The following is a 24,434-nucleotide window of genomic DNA, read 5'->3' on the forward strand; positions in this document are numbered from 1 at the left end:
TGTATATCCAGCCAGTGTGAGACCAGCCCAGGGGTCTACAGTGAATTCAGTCTCCCCACCAAGGAACAGGAGTTGCCCAGGTGAAGAAATTGCACGACCCACCTCGGGGTCCTGGGATCGCCCAGTACCACTGGAACACTTGTGTGCTGAAGATCAAGCGGTAGCAAAACAGATGCTGAGAGAAGAGTGTCATGCATTCTCCAAAGATGACTCTGATATAGGCTGTATCCCATCGATGCAGTTGAAAATCAATTTGAAAGACACGACCCCAGTAACCAGAAGTTACATGTCTGTGCCGAAACCATTACACCGTGAAGTGAAAGAGTATTTACAAGACCTAATCAACAGAGGTTGGGTCCAAAAGTCGAAGTCGTCTTATTCCTCTCCTATTGTCTGTGTTAGGAAGAAGGATGGTACGTTGAGACTCTGCTGTGATTACCGGGAACTAAACCGAAAGTCAGTACCTGATCGGCACCCGATACCAAAGATTCAAGATATGCTGGACAGCCTATCAGGAAGTAACTGGTTCTCTGTCCTCAATCAAGGTAAAGCATACCATCAAGGGTTTATTGAAGAGTCCAGTAGACCTTTGACAACATTCATCACAACATGGGGGATATATGAGTGGATCCGCATATCGTTTGGGCTCAGTTCAGCTCCAGCAGAATTTCAGAGGAGCATGGAGACCTATATACTGTAGAAGGATTGAGGAACGATATCTGCCAGCCGTACTTGGATTACAATGTGGTACACAGCAAAACCTTCCAGGAGCATAATGAACACGTGAGGACCTACTAAAGTGGTATCAACAAAACGGAGTTAAGTTGACCCCAAAGAAGTGTGAACTGTTTAAAAGGCAAGTCCGATTTCAAGGGAAAATTGAGTCCAGAGAAGGATATACCATGGACCCAGCAGAAATCACTCCGGTACTACCCTTAAAAGACAAGCAGCCCTCCACTGTCGGGGATTTGAGGCAGATCTTAGGATCCCTCTCGTACTATCGTACTTATGATAGGAACTTCTCCAGAATTGCCGCCCCATTATACCTCCTCTTGGGGGGGTGACAGAGTCCACAACACTCATGGAGAAAAAGAAGAACGCGGGTAGGACCGGGCTTAAAAGAAACCGCCGTTTCGTCCCAACAGCCGATTTCCTGGACAGGAAACCACCAGGAGGTTTTGGAAGAACTAGTAGACTACCTGGTAAAACCACCCATCATGGGATATCCTGATTTCAACTTACCATTTGTTCTTCATTGTGATGCTTCTCAGGTTGGACTGGGAGCTGCCCTGTATCAGCATCAAGATGGAAAATTGAGAGTTATTGGTTACGGTTCTAGGGTGTTGACACGCCGAGAAGAATTACCACCTACATTCGGGAAAACTGGAGTTCCTGACATTGAAATGGGCTATCTGTGAACGATTTAGAGATTATCTCTACTACAGGAAAGAGTTTGAGGTATACACTGACAACAATCCTTTGACCTATGTCCTCACTACACCAAACTGAATGCAATGGGTCAGAGATGGGTCGCTGCACTAGCTAACTTCAATTTCAGCATCAAGTACAGGCCAGGCAAATGTAATGTGGATGCTGACGGATTGTCAAGAATGACCTTAGAGCCTCAGGAGCTCATGCAAGAATGCTCGGAGGAAGACAGTCTGGAAGCAATCAAGAGCACGACCGAAGCAGTACAAGCTTATCACGAGGAAGACACAACATTGTGGTGTCCATTGACGGTGGAAACCACCATAAAAGCAAGAGAACAAGATCACCCCCTGTCCATTCAACAACTACCAAAAGGAAAAATCCGTAAAGCACAACGGGAAGATCAGATAATTGGTAGAATACTACTTTATGTGGATCAAAATCGGTTTCCAAGTAAACGGGAGAGAGATAATGAGTCACCAGCAGTATCTGTTTTAGTTAAAGAATGAACGAAGCTCTACCTCAGTGAAGACTGTATCCTGTATCGTAAAGGAGGACAAAACCGGCAGTTGGTACTACCCAGAGTATTCCATAGGTTGGTCTTCAAAGAACTCCATGAAAACATGGGACACCTGGGAGTGGAAAGGACAACCAACTTGATCCGTGAATGTTTCTTCTGGCCGTACATGCAGAGATATTGAGAGGTACGGGACCAGGGAATGTGGATGTCTGAAAGATAAACGTCCCAACACATCAACCTGGGCACCTATGGCAACATCCAAACTATGTATCCATTTGAGATGGTCTCAATAGACTTTCTAAATGTCAAGATGTGCAAGGGTGGTTACGAATACATATTGGTGGTGATGGACCATTTTACTCGATTTGCTCAAGCATATGCCACCACCAATAAAACGGGTCGAGCAGCTGCAAAGAAGATCTTCAATGATTTTGCTTTGATTATTGTGTTCCCTACGAGGTTACATCAAGATCAAGGAAGAGAATTTGAAGAAGAGAATTTGTGAACCAGCTCTTTGCCAAACTAGGAAAGTACTGTAGAATTCAGAGATCCCACACAAAGCCCTATCACCCAGAGGGTAATGGACAAGTGGAATGTTTTAACTAGACATTATTGTCGATGTTGCACACTTTAATAGCTGACGAGAAGAAAGACTGGAAGAGTTCTCTGTCAAAAGTGGTACATGCCTATAACTGTACAAAAAGCGATGAAACGGGTTACTCACCTTTCTTCCTATTGTATGAGCGATCACCAAGACTGCCAATCGACATCATGTTCGATACTCTGGTTTCAGAGGCTTACAGAACGTATCAGGAGTACATTTGGAAATGGAAGGAACGGATGGCGGAGTCATACTACATAGCGTCCAAAGTGGTTACGCAAGGACAGAGCAAGAGTAAGGAGTACTATGATCGAAAATGTTATGGAGCAGAATTGGCACCAGGAAGCCGGGGGCTAGTCAAGAACATACGTGAGAAAGGTGGTCCAGGAAAACTTTGTTCGTATTGGGAAGACAAGGTGTATGTGGTCATAAGGAGGAAAGCCGATGACAGTCCAGTGTATGAAATCCGATTGGAAAAAGGGGACAAGAAAACCAGAATAGTCCATTGGAATTTATTACTACCCTGTGATTATCTCCCACAAGACTTCCCAGTAGTAGACCGACATTGACCAGGATCGACTAATAGACCACCACAGACTGAAGCTCCGGAGGTGGATAGTGACCTTGACAGTTCCGATGAAGAAGAGCACACCGTTCTATTTCTCAGACCAGCAAGGAGAGGGATGTACCATCCTCAGGAGAATGAACTAAGCCCCGAGGTACCAAGAAGTACAGATAAAGTCCAATTCAGATCTGATGATCGAACACCAGTCACTGTAGAGACCGATCAACACTCAGGAGAAGTGGAATTACCAGACTGTGTGGAACCAGGTGATTCCAGGGAAGTACAGGAACTTACAGGCAGTTCCAGGAGCATCTGCGGAAGCACAGGAAATGAGTGTGGCGGAAGCAACTCCTGTGACCGAAAAACCCGTGGTAACGGAGGAACAACCCACCAGGAGGATGTCGACTCGAGAAGTGAGGAGACCCGTGATGTTGACGTATGAGACACTTGGTGAACCAAGTCAAGTGCCAAGGACTGTCGTCTGGAAACAGGTATCTCTGTCTGTGGACGAGGTAAGCCCACTTGAATGGCATTCACCACCAAGAGGCAGTATGGAAGATGTTGCCTGGTGGAGAGACTTGTTTTCATGCTTTGATTTTCCTTAAAAGACTTTGTAGAAACAAAGAACTGTTAGGGCCTAGTGAGAGAGAGAGCTGGTGGAAGACGTACGAAAAGCTCCAGCTGAAGAGACGCTTATTGTTTTAATTATATATTTAATTATATGTTAATCATTTATTTCTTACAGGAATCCTACAAGAAAAAGGTCATAAGAATAGATTGTTATCAATGTTAATGAATGTTATACCAATTTGACAATGCCAATTTGTATATAAAGTTACTCAACTTTTACCACTGTCTCAGAACTGGTCAGATCGACCAATTAAGGCGAATGTCGAGGACGACAATTAAAAAGGAGGGAAGAGTGTGACGTGTAGAAGCAGTGCTGCTGCTTCAAAAGCATCCAGCATCTATAAGCATTAACACAGTCACAAGAGACAGGAAGTGTTGTGCTTCAGAAGCATCCAGCAACTAGAGGGGTTAACACAGTCAAAGGAGGCAGGAAGTGTTTTGCAGAGCCACATGGGGATTGTTTGTGCACCTTCGCGGGCAGGGTCCTTGTAACATGCAGAAGTAGTGCTGTTGGTTCAAAAGCATTCAGCAACTATAAGAGTTAACGCAGTCACAAGAGACAGGAAGTGTTGTGCTTCAGAAGCATCCAGCAACTAGAGGGGTTAACACAGTCACAGGAGACAGGAAGTGTTTTGCAGAGCCCCATGGGGATTGTGGGGAACTTGCTGACTAGTCTGGCTGGAGCCGAAGGAAAAGGTGGTGTGTGTGTGATCTGTATCTCACAGAAGACAAGTGAAAAGAATTCAGGTCAGGAGGGAAGCTAAACACAGGTCAGATAGACTCCCTGAACTAACAGTGCATTGTATTATTGGGCAGAAAGATAAGGATTGGAAGGAATCGTGTTACAGAGATCACCTCCCTCATCAAACCCTCCCCCCCCTTCATCTCCATGCAGGATCAAGAATGCTGTGTATTATTGCGTCCTTGTGAAGGAAAAGCCTGTGGTTGTGTATGCATAGAAGTGTGCTGCTAAGACAGAGGTCCCCAACCTTTTTTGCACCAGGGACCGGCTTTAAGCAAGACCAGTTTTCCATGGCCCGGTGGGGGTGGGGGCAGGGCTTTGGTCATATGGGGGTGGGGTTATGGAGGGGTGGAGCTGTATGGGGAGGATGCTGGTGGGACCTCGGTGTACAGCGCTGCTAAGTAGCAGCATTGTACATTGAGCGTCAGTGTATACAGCGCTGCTGCTTAGCAGCGCTACACACTGAACACCGGTACCGGGAGCCGCGTCACTGAAGCCAGTCTGCTGCCCCAGCACGCCCCACATAACATATTCTGCCGGGGGCGTGTCAGTGAGGAGAGCCTGCCGCCCCACCCCGTCAGGAACACACCATGCTGTGCAGGAGGGCCGCGTCACTAAGACCCGCCCCGTGACGTACAACAGGTACCATGCTGTGCTGTGGAGGGCTGCGTCACTAAGACCCGCCCGACGCCCCACCCCGTCCTGCATAATGTTCTCTGCCGGGAGCTGCGAGCTGTCACGGCTATGGCAGAAAACATTATAAATCCACACAGAGCGAGCTCTGACCAGGCGCAGGGCCGCGGAGCTAGCTGTCAGCGGCGCCGCGGACCGGCTGAAAAACCCCAACGGCCCGGTCCTGGTCCGCGGACCGGCGGTTGGGGACCTCTGTGCTAAGAGATCTAATCTCTGCTGAATTATGCTACTGAAGAGACTGTAAAACTGTGCCTTGTGAAGAAGCTACTGTATTGTTACTGGAGCTGGTTGCTCAAGAATCTCAGACTGTACTGTAATGAAGATTGTTGTTGTAATATCCCTGAATTGCACTGGCCGTGCTTCAGATTAAATTCCACTGTTAAACTGTTGAAAAAGACTCTTGTCAGATGTGTCTGGTCAGCAATTGAATCTATCGTGTGCCTGAGAGAAGCAGCAGCCTATAGTCGCCCTGAGTAACGGTTCCCCTGGGATTCCAATGAATTCATGAAACCCATCTCACCCTATCTGAACAGGCGGCGTGCGTGTAACATTCTCCCTCCTCTTGTACCAGTCAGTGACCCCTTTTGACATGTAAAGAGCCACAGAATAAATGTCGCTGTAATAGTAATGATAATTATAGTACTTGTACTCTGGGTCAAGTGATGCCACTTTCCAGGTGTCTACCCTTAATTTGATGTGTTTTGGCAGCTTTTGGGCCCATTTGAAGGTGTTGTGAATGTGTTTTTTTTTCCCCCCCATTGAATCCTATGGTGTTAGGAAATGTTTGACGAATATTCGAATAATAAATCAACGAAAATTGCAAATTCGGTGATCGTAATCCAAATCGAATATTGAAACATTCACTCATCTCTAGTTAAAAGACTCTGCAGTTCTTGCATAGAGCCCCCAAGATTTGCGTATGAAAATAGTGAAATCGGAGGAGGAGAGTACCTTTCAGATCTTTATAAGGGGGTAAAAGAAGGAAGCATAAAAAGAATAGGGCCTCTTCCCCCATCACTGCATCCAGTAGTTCAGAGGATGATGGGGGGTCAGAATCTTCCAACTCTTCCTCGTATTCTTCCTCGTCTCAGGAAGATAGGGGTGGGCGGAATTGTTTTCCCATAGATGAAACTGATACTCTGGTTAAAGCAGTAAGATCCACTATGGGGCTGGTAGACCCACGTCCAGAGGAATCCGTTGAAGACATCATGTTTGGTGGGTTGGATCAGAAGAATCACCTAGATAAGAAGGCTGACTCATACTTAAAGGGATCGTGGGAAGCCTGGGGCTCAAACCCGCTGTCGCCGCTACCTGTACGGCTAGATCTCTAATGGAGTGGCTTAGTCAGTTGGAATCATAGCTCTGGGAGAAGGTGTCTAGGGATAAGGTTTTGGATACCATCCCCCTAATGCGTGGTGAGGCTGCTTTTCTGGTGAATGCCTCAGCTGACTCCGTTAGGTTGGCAGCCAAGATCCGCAGCTTTTTCCAACACTGCCTGGCTGAGCGCTGTGGTTTAAGTGCTGGCCAGGAGACCTTCAGACGAAAACCACATTATGTTCTATTCCCTGTGAGGGTGAGTTTCTGTTCGGCCCCACTCTAGATGACATTCTAGAAAAAGAAGGGGATAATAAAAAGCATTTTCCCACCCTCTGTGTACCATCGTATAAAAGATCCTTTCGGAGTAGTAAGTTCATCCATAGGAGCTAAAGAGCATAATAAGTGGGAAGATAGGAGGAAAAAGAACAAAGAGTTCATGTTTAGTGGTCCCTCCAATGATACTAGGAAATCCTCCCATTGAAATTTTTCCTCAGGTGGGAGACAGGTTATCACTCTTTCTTCCGGCCTGGGAAAAGATCTCCGGCAGTGCCTGGATTTTGGGCCTGATAAAATCAGGTCTGAAATTACATTTCACAATAGTCCTCATACAAAATTTTTCAGTAACTCCCTTACGGACCTCACTAAAGGAGCAGTTAGCCCTAGAACAGAAGGTGTTAGGTCTGGTAGACAAAGCAGGACGCACCTTGGTCCTACAAGCGTACAGGTATGATTTACCCACATGGCAGGGTCGGTTTTTTTATATAACAACATATCCCTGGAATATTTATCTCATAGGACCCATTGTATTTCTAGACTTGCAACATATCCCCTTTGCAGTCCCTGGTGGCAATACCACTAGCACCTTTTATAGGTTGCCCACCCTACACCTTAATCTATTGGTATGTACATTTACACTAAGCTCCAATGAGCTTTATATCCATCATATTTATTTCATTTTTTCATTTTTTCACATGGGTCTTCTCTTATTGTCATTAGTAGCAGTTTTAGCTGCCTGGGCAATCCCTATTGTTCCTGAAGACTCTCCTCCTTTATTGGTCTAAAACCAACTATCCTGGGTATTTACATACTTCTGTCATATTTTCCTTTTTCTCCGTCCCTTGTCTTTCGTTTATTGTCTATTGGTGTCTTATATAGAGGATATGCATTAAGGGCATATGCCCCACGAGTTTATTTTTTGATTACGTATATTGTTCCTTAATATATTTTACAGCACAGTATTTTGTTCCATGTTATATACTTGTCTCGTGGGAATTTGATTTATTCACCATTTCTCCAGCTTCTTCGTTATTATGTCTGGAAATATACACCATTTATTGTCAAAATGTACACACATTTGTGGTTTTCCAGTTATTATGATGTCAGTTTACTCAGCATTAATATTACCTTCTTTCTTTTTTTGTTTTTATGATTTTGTATTCGTTTATTTGAAGCCCCTGATGAAAACCCTGGTGGGGTTGAAACATTGGGCAGTTACACATTGGAGAATCATTAAAAGGAATTCGGTTTGGAAACTGAAACTATTGACTCTTTGCATCATTTTTGAGTGCCGTAACCTTTATTCTACTATTTGGACTACGTTGTGTTCCTGGCACCTATTTCTCATAGTTGAGCCTGGTCTTTATATATTCTAGTGGTAGACAAAGCAGTCCTGCAGGAAGTCCCTCTCCTGGAAAGAGGAAAAGGTTTCTACTCTTCATTGTTCCTGGTGAAGAAACCAGATGGAACTTTCAGGACGATCATAAACTTAAAGAAACTGAACAAGTCCCTGGAATCTCAGACTTTCAAAATGGAGACAATAAAGACAGCTATAAAAATCTTGTTTCCAGACTGTTTTATGACCATCCTGGACTTGAAGGACACTTACTATCATGTCCCAATACACAAAGACTTTCGGAAATTCCTCAGAGTAGTGGTCTCTGTACAAAAGAGAATATGACACTATCAGTACACAGCTCTACCATTAGGTCAGGCTGTCACACCCAGAGTATTTACCAAGTTGATGTCAGAAGTGATGGCACACCTGAGGGAGCGAGACATACTAATTGTCCCATACTTGGACGATTTTTTGATTGTGGACAACTCCATACAGCAGTGCAAGGAACAGCTGAAGGAAGTCATGAAGTCCTTAGTAGAGTTAGGTTGGCTTTTAAACTTAAAAAAATCAAGAACCAAGCCAAAAAGGGTGCAGGAGTTCTTAGATCTCTTACTGGACTCGGAGAAACAGGAATGCCGCCTACCAGAGGAGAAAAAACTAAAAATTATGAGCCTGTTGTCCAGAGCAATAGATCTTCCATCAATGACTCTGAGGAAAGCGATGTCCCTTCTAGGTTCCATGACCACCTGCATACCAGCAGTGCAGTGGGCCCAAATCCACACTAGGGAGTTAAGTGGGAAATTTTGGATGCAGAGATTTCGGTAGGAGGGCATTTAGAAAGGCAGTTAACTCTATCTCGCAAGGCTGTTCTCTCTCTAGGTTGGTAGTCGGAGATAGACAAGTTATCCAAAGGTGTCCCATGGGTGAACAGGATTACTCAAGACCCTCACTATGGATGCAAGTTCCAGAGGTTGGGGGGGCTCATCTGGGGGACAAAATAGCTCAGGGGGTCTGGTCAAAGGAGCTAAGATTGGTATCCTCGAACATGAAGCAGCTACTGGCAGAGAAGTTTGCCCTTATAGAATTTATAGATACTCTTCGGGCCGTCAGGTGAGAGTGTTTTCAGACAACCAGGTGGTGGTAGCCTATCTAAATCACCAGGGGGGAACTCGTTCACGTCCTGTGATGGAGGTAGCAGACTTCATTTTTCAGTTAACAGAAAAAAATCTTATGTCTCTTTCAGCCCTCCACATAAGGGGCACAGAGAATCAGAAGGCAGACTTCTTAAGCAGGACTCAGTTGAAGCAGGGCGAATGGGTTCTGAATCAGTCCATCTTTTATAGGATAACAGATATGTGGGATCTTCCTGTAATAGATCTCTTCGTAAACAGTCTAAACAAAAGTAGATAATTTTAGCTCGATAGACCCAGGGGGGAACCCTTTTGCTCTGGATGCCTTTATGGTTCCGTGGGATCACAGCTTAGCCTTCGCCTTTCCCCCGGTTATCCTAATAACTGTGGTTCTGAGGAAGATCAGGGAAGACAGGGCCTGGGTAATCCTGATCGCCCCCTTTTGGCAGAAAAGAACATGTTTTTTTTGGCTAAAAAGGATGTCCATTACAGATCCGTGGGTGCTCCCGGAGCTTCCAGATCTTCTATCCCCAGGTCCAGTATGTCATTCTCGGGTATCAAATCTGCACCTGACGGCCTGGAATCTGAGGGGGCACTCCTGAGGGATAGAGAGTTTTCCCAGAATCTGGTCTCCTTCAGAGCAGAAAACCTGTCACCACTAGAGCCTATGATAAAACCTGAAGAAAATTCCTTTCCACCTCAGGGGCCAATCTCAAAGGAGAGATCCCTGTCCCGTCCTTCTTAGAGTTTCTCCAAAGGGGTTTAGAACAAGGTTTGGCACCCTGAAAGGCCAGGTTGCTACATTGAAGGCTCTGTACAATTATAATTTAGCTGCGAATCGCTGGGTAGCTAGATTCATAAAGGCTTCTGCAAGATCTAGACCCATCATTAATCAGAGAGTACCACTTTGGGATTTAAATTTAGACTTGTTAGCCTTAATCAAGCCTCTGTTTGAACCCTTAGATAACTCTTCTCTTAAGAATTTATCTCTCAAAACGGCATTGTTGGTAGCATTGACCTCGGCCCATAGGGTCAGCGATATCCAGGCCCTGTCTGCTGGCTCTCCTTTTACACAGATCCTGGAGGGTGGATCGAGTTATTCTTAGGGCAGCCTATGTGCCGAAGGTGGCATCATGGTTTCACAGGTCCCAAGAGGTTATTTTGCCATCTTTTTGCCCTAAACCCAAAAATAAAGGGGAACAAGACCTCCATAAGCTAGACGTCAGGAGGTGTTTGTTACATTATCTTTCAGCCACCAGAGAGTGTAGGAAGGATAGGGCTCTTTTTTTCTGTTTCCAGGGTCCTCAAAAGGAACTAAAAGCTTCAAGAGGCACACTGGGGAGTTGGACAAGGGATGCTATCTCTCTGGCATACTCCTCAAGTGGGAGAACTGCTCCAGATGGTATATGAGCTCACTCACCCAGAGCAGTGGCAACTTCCTGGGTGGAAAGATCCGATGTCTCCAGAGAGCAAATATGTAAGGTGGCGACATGGTCTCCCCCTTCTACCTTTTACAAGCATTACCGCCTAGATTTAACCTCTTCCTCTGATCTCACCTTTGGGAGAAAGGTTCTGGAAGCGGTGGTCCCTCCCTAGTATACAATTCTATGCAATTCTCTTTCTTGTGCTGTCATGGGGAGGGAAAAAGATGTAGCTACTTACCGGTAACAAGATTTCTCTGAGCCCATGACAGCACCCGTATATTCCCTCCCTGCACACGTGGTGAGCGCACTTATTTGTTAATTTTGTTTTAGTCACAAGGTGTTCCTGATAAGCTTGACAATAATGATGTTTTTTTGTTGTAATAATCTGGAGGTCCCCTTGTGCTCTGTAAACAACTGATGTGGGGAGATGTACCGCCCTTTTTATCTGTAGGTTTCCTGTCCTTGAAGGGCGGATCCCCTCTCTCTCCGTGGTGCTCTTATGGGCTCAGAGAAATCCCATTACCGGTAAGTAACTATGTCTTTTCCACTATGGAGTAGTTCTTCTCACATGTGGACAGCTTCTGACTGAAGTACATTACAGGGTGTTCCTCTCCATTAATCTCCCAGGCTGACATCCGATGCATCAGTCTGGACCACAAACTCTTTGGAGAAGTTGGGCGCCACCAAGACTGGCTGTTTACAGTGGGCCAGTTTTATTTCCCCTCTACAAACCACGTAGCCCAGATACTTGGCTTCCTCCACCCCCATTTCTTTGGGTTGATGGTAAAGCCCGCCTTCCTAAGAGTGTCCAGTATTGCTTGAACTTTGCCAAGATGACTTTCCCTGTCCTGGCTGAATATAACAAATGTCATTTAGGTGCATACTTTTTGTGGGGTGTTAAGATCTGGTCCATGGCTCTTTGGAAAGTGGCTGAAGCTACCTGCAACCCAAACGGCATCCTGACGTACTGATAACATACATCTGGCATTGAGAAGGCCGTGTTCTCCTAGGCCTCTTTAGTCAGGGGAGTTTGCCAGTATCCTTTTGTGAGGTCCAAGGTGATCTGTACCAAGCGGGCCCTAGCCTTTCAATAAGCTCATCTACCTTAGGCATTGGGTAGGCGTCAAAGTTCGAGACCTCGATCAACTTCCTATAGTCTTTGCAAAACCACCATTCTCCATATGGTTTCAGCACTAAGACTATAGGACTGGACAAGCCTCTCTTGGACTCCTCAATGACTCCCAGGGGAGGTTAGCTAGCATGTGGGGAAGGAACGACAATATCTCATTTTTCCTCTGTAGCAAAGTGGCCAGTAGAATCTATGGAGAATTCGTTCCTGAGTCTTATCTGCGCACAGGTGACCACCCAATACATGGGAAAGAGCCATGTCTAGTACTCTGCATCTATAGGGCCCTGGCACTAGCAACTGCTTTATTACCTTACCTCTTGGCTTGGTTACTCTGTACAGCAAATCCCCATTCACAGCAAAATGAGGAAACCCACTGTTGGCCCCCGGCTCCTAAGGCACTCCATGTAACACGGTAACATTTTCAAACGCCCCTTTCAAAGTTAAATCCCTGAGTTGGGTAGTTCCAAAGTCTCCCTCGGACACCTAAAGCTCAGGGATATTGGCCTCAGGGGATGCTACCTCATCCTCATCGCCCACAAACACACACATGGGAAACTCGTCCGTTACAGCCTGAGGCAAGGTTTCATCAGGGGTGATCTGGCTGTCGTCCGAGCAACCAGGTGTCCCCGCTTTCCCCCACATTTCCCAGAATAATGTAAAGTCCCGTCTGATTATTATCAGGTGCATCAAGTCTTTAACGACACCCACTTCCTGAGATGTGGTGCACCAGTCCGTGTTTACATCCACCTGGGCTACAGGATAGTTTTCAGTGTCACCATGGATACACCGGACACCCATCACCTTCCCAGGAACCAGCTGATGAGGGAATGTGGCGCTTATCAGGGTTACCAAACTTCCTGAGTCCAACAGTCCAGATACTTGCACCCCATTTACGGACACTGAGGGTCCTCGCCATCTTGAGGAACTGCGCTTCAGGCGGGATAGGCCAAATAGGAGCAGCGCCGGCCTATGTTGCAGTCCATTGGCTCAGAATTCATGGGACACCGGGCGGCTATATGGCCAAGGGCATGACATCGCCAACAGAGGATGGAATGGGACTGATTACCCAGCTGCGATTCAGCTGTCTCCTGGGACTTTGGACGTCCACCCAGTGAAGATTTAGTCCCCTTCTTTTGGGAACCCCAGAAAGGTGACCTAACTCCTGATTGACCACCCAGGGAACCCTCTACGGCCCAGAACCTCTCTACTAGGCCCACCAGGTTATCTGCATTTTGGGGATCTCCCTGGGCAACCCAGGACTGAATCAACTTGGACAGTGAGTAGATAAACTGATCCATGACCACTCTCGACCATCTGGGCTGGGGAACAAGTCTCTGGCAGCAGCCACTTCTGTGCCAGGTGCAAAAGATCAAACAAATGTGACTGAGGAGGTTTATCCCTGTAGAAGTCCAAGAGGTGGACTCGTTGTGCCCTGACTGCTAGAGTTAAGCCCAGCCGCGCCAGGATCTCAGACTTAAGCTTGCTATACTCCTTAGCGTCCTGCAGGGCCAAATCAAATGACGCCTCCTGTGGTTCTCCGGTCAGATATAGCACTAGAACCTCCGCCAACTTCTCCAGTGGTAGTCTATCACGGTCTGCCACCCTCTCAAACATGGCCAGGAATGCCTCGACGTCATCGCCCAGAGTAATCTTTTGCAATAGCCCTCTCACGGTTTTCCTCACCTGGGTCTCGTCGCTTCGGCCTGGAAGTGGTGCGGCTTCTCTGATACAGAGGGCCTCTACCAGGAGCATCATCTGTTCCTGTTGTTGTCACTGCTGCATTTGTTGTATTAACAGTTTATTCGTCTCCTGCTGAGCTTGCTGCTGATGCATATTCATCTGTACCAGTTGCTTTATCAGCTCCTGCATGCTGCCGGACGAACCTTGCTGGCTGGCGGCCTTTACACAGGTCATATATGGTTACCTATAGCAGTCACACTGCTCCTTGGGATTTGTGCCCATGCTTCTAGCACCAATTGTATGGTTTTGTACTCACTCAGCCACGTTAGAGGTAGGCACAGGATACTGTCTCTTTAAAATGTCCAAGACAGTTTTATTCAGACTTCATAAACCGCACTTTCAAAGCAAACAAAACACAGCCTTCTCCGGCCCAAAGTAACAAAGCAGAAAAATAAACAGTCCATATAGCATGGTCCCAGACATTTAAATGAAGTGCTTTTCCTTCCCTTCAGCAGGGTCTGAGCAGCACATGCAAGATCTGCTCACCTTGCACAACACACAGACATAATGAGACAGGCGCAGCTGTCTTTAATCAGACCTTCCAAGACCTGGACTGGATGTAAGTGAGCAGCTGATTCCCCCCCCCCCAGCTCTTTCAGATGCTCGTAAACCCCGGCCCCATAATCCGGGCCCATTAAACACCTCTCAGCACTATGTGTGCTGGAGCCTGCTTTTCCGAGTGCTACATCACCGAAGCTTGGCACCTCGGGGACACATACCTCCTGTCCATGACCTGTCTGGCTGCAAACTTACATAACTGATAGGCGTATCGGCCTGTCAACTGAAAATGCTGACATGCTAACTCTTATCAAAATTAACAAGGGCTGAATTGGGACAGACTTCTTGACACCACCAGATGATAGCAGGGGAAAATAAACTCAAATACAACGGATTTTTTTGGGGGGGAGGGCCTATTCCCATGCATCTTTTCACACCCAGACATGGGTATACGATTCCTGATTTTGTCTATTTTCTGTTGTCCTGCTCCTTCTACTCATCCTCCGCCACCATATCACCAGGGTGACCGTGATGCAACACCCACACAATTTTTTTAAGGGTGTTTATTTATGAAATTTTTTTTAGAGGCCCACCTCTAACATTCTGTATGCTATATAGTATGTTTATGTATACCCCCAGAGGTAAATGTTTTTCAGCCCATGCACTTCGTGCATGGGCACTACCAGTGTAGGAGACCCACTCCTTAACAATGGTAACAATTTTTTGAATGGGGACCTCCTCTACGTCTCTTCAAAGGGGTATTGGGGTGCGTCCAAAATTTTGGCAGCCCTTGCAGTCACTTCATGAGCATTACTACTAAAAGAGACCCACTACTTAACAATGGGAACAATTTTTTAACTGAGGACCTCCTCTATGTCTCTTCAAAGGGGTATTGGGGTGCATCCAAATTTTTGGCAGGCCTTGCAGTCACTGAATACGCAATAACAGTAGAGGAGACCCGCTCCTTTATAATGGGAACATTTTTTTTTAACTGAGTCCCTCCACAATGTCTCTTCAAAGGAGTATTTGGTGCATTCAAATTTTTGGCAGGGGTCTTCCCCATGCTGTTTCCATGTCATTTGAGCACTGTTCCCATTGATTTGGGCAATTATTTGGCCCCCTGCAGACCTCTGGGGGGGGCCGCTGGAGAAATGGTCGAGTTTCCCATTGACATACATTGGGCTCGTTGCTTACGATTTTTTCGACCCGAGCAATGAGCACCTGAGCATTTTAGTGCTCGCTCATCACTAGTGTCCAGGCGTCTTCCCCATGCAGTTCCCATGTCATTTCAGCGCTGTTTCCATCTATTTTCCTGCATCCCAGCCCTCCTGTTAGGGCTTTATGGAAAAATGCTCGGATTTCCCATTGACTAATATTATTCTCATTACTCAAGTCGAGCCCGTCCAAGGATCCGACCTGCTTGATTCGAGTACCAAGCACTCGAGCATTTTAGTGCTCGAACATCCCAACTTGCCACAATTCTTTCTCGAGTAGAGTAGCAAACTCCTCATGAATTTGATGATGGAGGATGCCAAACCCCCTGGTCCTGCCCCAGCTCTACCTACTTTGTTAGAGCTTGTTGAAAATGGTGTGAAAATCCCAAAAGTAACAGCCTCACATCGCATCAAAAGTTTGCAACTTCTTAAAGCTTTTTACGCCAGAATTCTGGAGTAAAAGCTTTGATGAATAAGTGTGAACAGGGCCTAAGGGGTTTGTTTATATCTGTGCCTCAAGGCTGAAGCTTCAGGGAGGGTTTGAGACTATTTTGCAAGTAGTCTATACAAAGGAGAAGCCTCTAATATAGATTCATGAGCAAACATTAAGTGGGGAGGTGCATTATATATTTATCATCTTATGATATAATGATTTGTATAAACTGTGACAGAGTCACTGGTGCTGTATACAAGGAGAGGCATGTGTCATGCCGGCTGCTAACCTGTGTGAACTGAAACCTACAAACTTTCTGCCAGCATGTTATATGCTGGGGGTTAACTCACTTAAAGGGTGTGTTTTTTTGTGAATGGCAAAGAGGGTGGGAAGCCATTCACACTACCACCCCTCAGGGTGTGGCTGAGCAAGTATAAATGCTCAGTCACAGTTTTTTTTTCCCGGAGTGTGTGGTCTGGAGAGGGAAGTCTCCAGACTATATTTGGTGAAGCCAGAGAGCAACACTGGAGGACTGATGTTGGTGAGATTTTACTGTGCTACCTGGAGCGGGTGAAGCTTCACTTGCTAGTGGACTCTGTTATACCTTATCTTTTGTCTTCCCATTAACCCTGAGAGGGTCTGATTGTTTTTATGGGATGCTGCTGGAGTTTATGCTGCACACTAAACCAGCAGGAAGTTAACCAGAACCGAGTGTCCTGTGTCTGCCTCTTCCTGGGATTTTTGGTCCAGTGGGCAGTCCTATCATTGACTGACAGCTATCTCTATATGCACACTTATACACAGAAAGCTGTCAGTCATTGATAGGACCGCCCACTAAACCCAAAATCTCAGAAAGAGCAAAGGATTAAATAGTTAAAATACAGTTTATACTGAATCTTTACTCACAAAACTATATAATTATCTCAGCTACTCCTGCTCTATAATATGGTACCTGCAGATTGGACGGCATTTTCATGGTGACATGTCCCCTTTAAGCCATAAAAACCTCAGCTTTATGCTCATAAGGTTCCATGTCGCATTGTTTTTATCTACAAGTGTTACATCTATCTGTCTATCTATTGTAGGGTTTGGTACTCACCTGGCAGCTTGTGAGGTAGGCACAAAAGTCAGTTTCTTTAAAATGTCCAAGGCAGGTTTATTCAAGCTTCATAAACCGCACATTCAAAGTTTCAAAGTAAACAAACCACAGCTTTGTCCGATATAAAGTAACAAAGCAGAAAACAAAAAAAACAGTCCATACTGTGCTGTGAGTTTGCTCGCTCACAGTCGGTGTCCTGTAGCACAGGCATGCTGGAGGTCCCCACACCTCCAGCAACAGACACTGAATGAGACACTTGGTCTCCTTTTTATTTACAGAAAAACACGCGCCGGGGTGGAAATATGTGAGCAGCCATTCCCATCCATATCTTATGACGGCTCGTAAAACCGGCCCTGATACGCCCTATTAACCCTCTCAGCACTATACGTTCTGGACCATGCTTTCCCTGTCTTACATCACTGAAGCTACCAACTTCGGTGATACATATTTCCCCTCAAGGACCTGTCCGGCGGCCATCTTACACTATCTGCTGCACGGCTTGACAATCTCATTACTGGAAATATCAGACTATGCAAACTAAAAAACTAATAAAGGGACTTTTAAATAATCAGGTTTGGGAAATAGCAAAGAATATTTAGACATTGTTCTGGTGTCAAAGACAATAACTATAGAAAATTCTAAAGAGAACACAATTTTATTAGGATACTTTATTTATTGCAGTATTGTTATCTGTTTTTTATAATTAATAATCAATATTTATATCCTGGACCATTTTGCACACCGTAGGATAATGTGTTTTAACATTCACTGCTGTATATTTGCAGTTCTGTGATCATGCAAACGTTGCAGGTGTTCACACAGTCACCAACATTGGGAGAGGAAAAGGTTTGTGATGGACAATCATAACTCAAGAGATAATAACCATGACTGGAGAAAACCCAAACTGTCATGCCACTCCATTTAACATGAAATCTCAATACTAGAGCAGCTTTTTGTCCTGAAACTGTGTGTTAATAAATTGACAGCTGGGCATTTGTCACGTTAAAAAACATGGGTCTCTCCACACTCTGACGATGCCAACCTAGTACTGAGAGTGTTGTACCATTTAAAGACCCTCTATATTGACCCTTCATTATTCATAAATTTCCTAGATCAATAACAGAGGAAAGCTGTAGAATTGTTCTTTCATAGGGAATACATTACATGCCTGTTTGACAGGCAATCCCTGCATGTGTCAAAGCTGTCTAACAGCCCTGACACTTGTAGCCGTGGTGACAGTAACAAAAATGCCGAGCATGATCGCCGAAAGGGTTAACGATACATACTTGCTCATCACTACGGCACAATTGCATTCTGCTATCTCTATCATTTCCGTAGTAATCACTGTTTCCACTCGTCTTCGGATTATGAAGTGAATCTGCATAATCATCATTAGGATTTGCACCGACATGCAGATTCCACATGTTGTGTAGTAACAATTAGATTGCTCTTACCCCAGAATTCAGGTCTCTTCTTCTTCTCTTTGCAGCCATCCTGTTGCCTGCACTTTTCTTACAGTCTGTTAGCTTTAAGGAGTCAGGCAATGGGAGAAGGAGGAGCAGGATTGAGACTGGGTGTTGTGTATCAGCTTGGACTGCTGTTTCATATGACAGAGCTTTCCAGAATAGCATAAGGGGCCACTCCCTTCACCTGTTTCATCATCAGGATCCAAAATGCGGCTACTGCTGTATACAAATGCCGTACATCTGACTATATCACAATATTGGGATCTGAATCCTAAATTTATGTGGCAGCATACAGAATTTTGCTAACATTTTAAAATATTTATTAGTATTTAGCAAAATTAAAACAGGTTAGTGTGAATTAGCCATGTTTTAAGCTTCTGCATCCTATACTTCAGTTTTATGATTTTCAAGCAGATTTTTAGTAGAGATGAGTGAATGTTTCAATATTTGGTTCGGATTACGATTGTCGCATTTGCAATATTCGCTGATTAATTCGTCGAATATTTGCCGAACACCATTGGATTCAATGGGGGGAAAAAAACAAACACATACACCACACCTTCAAACGGGCCCAAAAGTTGCCAAAACAGATCAAATTAAGTGTAGACACCTGGAAAGTGCCATCAATTGACTCAGAGTACAAATACTATAATTATTATAGCGACATTTATTCCGTGACGCTTTACATGTGAAAACGGGTCACCGACTGGTACAAGAGGAGGGAGTACCCTGCCCGTGAGGGTGCGCAAACAATCCACAAGGGATGGGTGAGGATACAGTAGTTCAGGTTACAGCTGGTCGTGCCGCTGTATGCTGGAGTGAGGGTTACCGCAGATTGTACGCTTGTCAGAAGAAGGGGTCTTCAGCTTCCTTTTCTAGGTTTCCACGGTAGGCGACAGTCTAATGTGTTGGGGTACAGAGTTACACTGTAGGGGAGATGCACAAATCTGCTGAGAGCCTAAATTAAGGTAAGTGTTAGGAGGGCGGTTGCAGACAACTTTATTTTAATGGAACGCAACCGACCCCGGGGTCTGCAATGCAGCCTAATGGACTGCTGCCGAACACTTTCCGGGTGGAAAGGAAAGCGACAACTAAATTGATAACCCGTCCGTGTTAACAGCACACTGGACCGGGTAAGGCGATACGCTCTATCTCCGTTAACAGCACGGAGGGAGAGCGACCGGCGACGCACCTATCAACTATCTTAGCCCTTCGTGTTAATGCACACGGAAGAGTAAGACGGTTCGCACAATCTCCAAGAACTGCAGGGAGACGTGCGACCGTGGGAGAAGCAGTAGCCCTGTCTTTGATACAGGCACTACGCTATGGGGAATGGTGCTAAAGCGGTTCACACAATCTCCAAGAACCGCAGGGAGACGTGTGACCGGAGAAGAAGCAGTAGCCCTGTCTTCGGTACAGGCGCTACGCTATAGGAGATGGCGCTAGTATGTGGGTGTGATACCCACCGGGTATTCGTGCACTCAGCCGGCGTGCTACCGGACTGAGCAGACCCGCTCTATATGGCTCAAGCAACCTGCCTGCATAAAGCTATGGCTCTTAGAGGAGCCCAAGAGTTTAAGCATGCACACCACAAACAACCAGCTCAAATGATCTGAGCGCGTCGCCATGTTTGTAGGCGGGCCTTTTAAAGACTAAGCCCTGCCCACCGACGCGTCATTGGTGACGTTACCCGTGGACCAATCAGGCGGTGCCAGGTCACCGGGTCAGGTGGGTGCCAAACCACCAATCATGATCCGCCAGGTCACGGACATGCTCAGTACGGCAAACTCTGGACTTGGACTCCGCAAGCACTGTCTCTCTCTGCAACCCAGGCTTAACATTGTTAGGCACAACTACCTGGGAGATAAACAGTGCTCGTGGACCAGCTAGGCGTTGGGGCTGACAATGATGCTGAGCAGCATCAGCCCTGGCTGGACTGAAATGGGAGACAACAGAAGGTCCTGGACCCATTTTGAATCTAGAACCAGATTGATGCCTAACAGTAAGCTTATAAGAGCACACAATTGAGCAGATTAACCCCTGCACTGCTAAAAGAAACCTGCACAGATTATTATTAAGGCAAAAGGCTTCTAATGAGTGCAGGAATGAGAGAAATCAGATGCTGCAGTCTTCTGGCTCCTCTCTGTCATGTTAAATCCATGACACCTTGAAAGCTTCAACACAATGTTCACAAGGTAGCCAGCAGCGGTGATTGGACAACAAGCTAATTCCTTTATGATGATAGAGGCCACCATCTCCTTAGCTTGCTGCTGGTACTTTTCTGTTGGAATGAGTTTGTCTCCAACCAGCCAGGAATATCTCCAGTGAATTATGGCATGCCATTGTATTAGCAGTACACCCAGTACCAGAAGCTAAGCCTTCCACAATTTCCTTCTCAGGAATTTTATTTGGTAGACTGAGTGGCGGCCCAAACATTAGATTGTAACAAAGGAGCTGAAGACACTGAGTGGCAGTAGGTGCAAGTTTCTCCAGCATGTTAGATATCAGAGGGAGAACAGAGAGGGCAGCATGGTGGCTCAGTGGTCAGCACTGCAGCCTTGCAGTGCTGGGGTCCTTAATTCAAATCCCATGAAGGACAACATCTGCAAGGAGTTTGTATATTCTCCCTGTTTACAGTGGTTTCCTATGGGTTCTCCGGTTTCCTCCTCAGTAAAAAAAGCAGCCATAGAGTGTCCGGGAACCTTCACACAGACTTTTCTTAGCCAGGGCTGCTTCTTGGCAGGGTTGGACGGGCCCACCAGAGAACCGGAGAATTCTCTGGTGGGACCTGGCTTCTCCTTCAGAAGAGTTAATAACGCAATCCTTGCAGCTGCTATGGGGCTCTTGAGTAGACATGAGCGAATGTTTCAATATTCGATTCGGATAACGATCGCTGAATTTGCAATATTCTTCGATTAATTAGTCGAATGTTCACCGAACGTTTCCAAACGCCATAAAATTCAAACGGGTAGGGGGAAACGCATATACAACACCTTCAAATGGGCCCAAAAGCTGCCAAAACAGATCAAATTAGGGGTAGACACCTGGAAAGTGCCATCAATTGACCAAGAGTACAAGTACTATAATTATTATTACTATTACAGCGACATTTATTCCGTGGCACTTTACATGTCAAAAGGGGTCACCAATAGTGTTGAGCGAGCACTAAAATGCTCGGGTGCTCGAAGCTCGGGCCGAGCTCACTGTGATACTCGGGTGATCGACCCGAGCAACGAGCCCAATGTTAGTCTATGGGAGACCCGAACATTTTTGCGGCGGCTCCCCCGGCAGTCTGTAGAAAGCCTAAAAAGTGCCCAAAACGATAGTGACAGTGCTCAAAAGACATGGGGGCAGCATGGGGATCGCCCCTGGAAGCATTTCTGACCCCCAGGTCACTGCTGTCAACAACGTGGTCAGAGGTATTAAGCCACTTTTGCGGGCTCACAATAAAACGTTCAAAAACGAAACTGAAACGGTTTTCCTGTGAAATATGTTAAGGAATTTCCTTTCCAGGGAAAAAACTTGTGTATAAGGTCAAATAAATAACCAAAAACAAAAATACTCCTCCACACCTTGGGCTATGTTCACAAGTAGCATTTTTCATGCGTTTTTGCACTTTTGTATTGCTTTCAACCGTGACAAATGCGTTCACCGGGAAATGTCATTTTAACATTTTACAACCTTATCTGGCAATGTGCTGTGTGACACATGCATACAGTGCTGAAAAGACAAGGGATCAGCATGGGGAAGACCCCTGAAAGCATCTCTGACCCCCAGGTCACTGTCTAAAAGTGTGCCCATCAGAAGTGATCCTTGCCGCATCAGAAGATCCTTGTCCCAGGGCAGTGTTCAATTGTACCTCCCCCATTCCTTGCAATGCAAGCGAAAATATGCAGCCAACCACCCACCCACCCGCAGGCTTCAATACCATACTGCTAGCTTTCACTTGAAATGGGGCCTTTTAGTTTGGAGGAGGCAGAAGCTGGCCACTACCTAATGGCCGCTTTGGCAGCGAGGTATCCATACTCTGTCCCCAGCCGCCCGGCGGCTGGGTGTCCACGCTCGGTCCCCAGCCGCCAGGTGGCGGCCAGGTGTCCATACTCGGTCCCCAGCCGCCCTGATTTCTCCTGTCACCTTCCCCCACACTTTTCTTAGCCTGGCCTGCTTTAGGGCAGCATTGGACGAGCCCACCAGAGAACCAGACTCCTCCGGTGGGCCCTGGCTTCTCCATCAGGGGAGTTGAGAGTGCCTAGGTGAGGAGCATGATGATGATGATAGAAGTTAGCATCTGCTTTGTTTTCTTGGAATGCAAGCGCATGTATGTAGTAGCGGCTAGGCCTGAGGTGGTCCGCGTTTTGGCGCATATCCTACCTCCTCCGAGGATTGCTGGATGTTTTCCTGCTACTATCCCAGTTCTATGACTCCCGTTAAAACAAATCTTCAGGTGATAAATGATGGATGAGGTGGTGGCAAAGGAGAAAGAGCAGGAGGAACAGGGACCATTCACATCAATATCAGGCCAGTCAACCAGATATGTCTTGTAGGATATGTTTCTGTAACAAAAGGAGCGGTTCGGCTACACAGTTATAGGGCATACAGTGAGTGCAATGCCTATCAAAAATTTCGAGCCACTCCAATGCCCCTTGGAAATGACATGGAGGTCAGAGGGCGTTAACTAAACCTTTTTTTCGATTTATAGCAACTGGGTCTCCCGTGCACTGTTGGCCTAAGCAGTGAATGGAAGGCTTTCCAAAAATTATGAGGAACTGCAATGCCCCTTACAAGAGCCATGCGTGGCACCCCAGGGGTCTGGTCACCACAGTAATAGAGATATTACGTCGGAGAGCAAGTGGGAGGTTTCCTGGTCAGGATCCCTTAAACATGCAACATCCTCCTGCCCCAGTCCTGGGAGGGGAGAATTCTGCCCTTAAAAACTGGATCTGGGGAGGGGTTGAGTGAGTCAGAGAACAGTCAGAGTCAGAGTGAGAGCAAGGGAAAGTAACAGCAAGGAGCTCTGTAGGAGCTATGAGCTAAAGACCAGGGGCTGTAAGCTGAGCAGAGCTCGCCCTGGCAAAAGACAATAGGAACCGGACACAGGAGTCCGAAGCTGTGAGGACTTATATATCCAGCAGCAGAAACCAGCCGGCAGGGGATTTCAGGTTCTCTGGCCATAGAAGCCCGGAGGCTCAGTCACAAGCAAGGGACCAGCACCGCCGTTGTGGAGCGGAGGCTAACAGAAGGCCCCAAGTCACCAGCCATACGGGTGAGCACTACACGGTACACTCAGGGACGTGGGCTACTTCTACCCGCTTACAGCAAGGTAGCCAGGAAGAGTGCAGACAGACGGGGAGGCCTACAACTCCACCTGGCCAAGGGAACTCCTGCTTGCTCACAGACTGACCAGGCCTCTTATGCTAGCCAGTACTCCCGGGAGGGTCTACCTTATAATCATCAGTAAAGACCCTGAACTGCACTGCAAAGACTCTGAGTCGTTCCTGCTGCGCTCGTGCACCATCACCCCCATCATCCACACTCACTGCCCTGAGGCTATACTCCTCCCGAGGGGAGTTATCCCATTCTATGCTGCGCACACAACACCAGCCTCAGCGGTCTGCCTCGCAGCGGTGGTACTCCCTGACCGCAATCCACGGGTGGCGCAGTCGGACAATTAACCTCAAAACCTAAGAAAGACTGCCACTGGTTTGACCAGCCTGAGCCACGGGACCGGGTCACCGCCACGGAGACTACAGACCCCAGAGACCCGGCACCGGGTATCCCACACACGTGTACACACGGCACAGGGGGCGCGTCACATGCAGTACAGCATATTACAAACATAAGTCCCATTATTGGGGAGTGGGTGTCCCATAGTATTTGCTTATGCCTTGCAAGCCAAAGCTGCCAAAAATTAGGACGGAGCAACTTGCAATGCCCCTTACAAGAGCCATGCAGTACAGCATATTACAAACATAAGTCCCATTATTGGGAAGTGGGTGTCACATAGTATTTGCTTATGCCTTGCAAGCAAAAGCTGCCAAAAATTAGGACGGAGCAACTTGCAATGCCCCTTACAAGAGCCATGCAGTACAGCATATTACAAACATAAGTCCCATTATTGGGGAGTGGGTCTCCCATAGTATTTGCTTATGCTTTCCCAGCAAAAGCTGCCAAAAATTAGGATGGAGCAACT

General features: G+C 46.4%; 1 protein-coding gene across 2 annotated transcripts in view; it reads right to left on the reverse strand.

Moving 5' to 3' along the window:
* Positions 1–24,434, reverse strand: part of LOC141265126 (ATP-binding cassette sub-family B member 5-like) — a 762,083-nt gene that overhangs the window by 712,721 nt on the left and 24,928 nt on the right. The window contains exon 1 of one of the 2 annotated variants that reach the window (XM_073677802.1): positions 18,233–18,389. The exons of the other annotated variant lie outside the window; for it this stretch is intronic. Within the exon in view, the coding sequence (XP_073533903.1) occupies positions 18,233–18,271 (39 nt within the window). The 5' untranslated portion in view covers positions 18,272–18,389. Of the gene's footprint in view, positions 1–18,232; positions 18,390–24,434 lie in introns of those variants that run through there. 2 annotated transcript variants of the gene reach the window in all.

Source organism: Phyllobates terribilis, unplaced genomic scaffold (assembly GCF_046119375.1).
Source record: "Phyllobates terribilis strain yellow unplaced genomic scaffold, ASM4611937v1 Scaffold_4__5_contigs__length_816908805, whole genome shotgun sequence".
NCBI lineage: Eukaryota > Metazoa > Chordata > Amphibia > Anura > Dendrobatidae > Phyllobates > Phyllobates terribilis.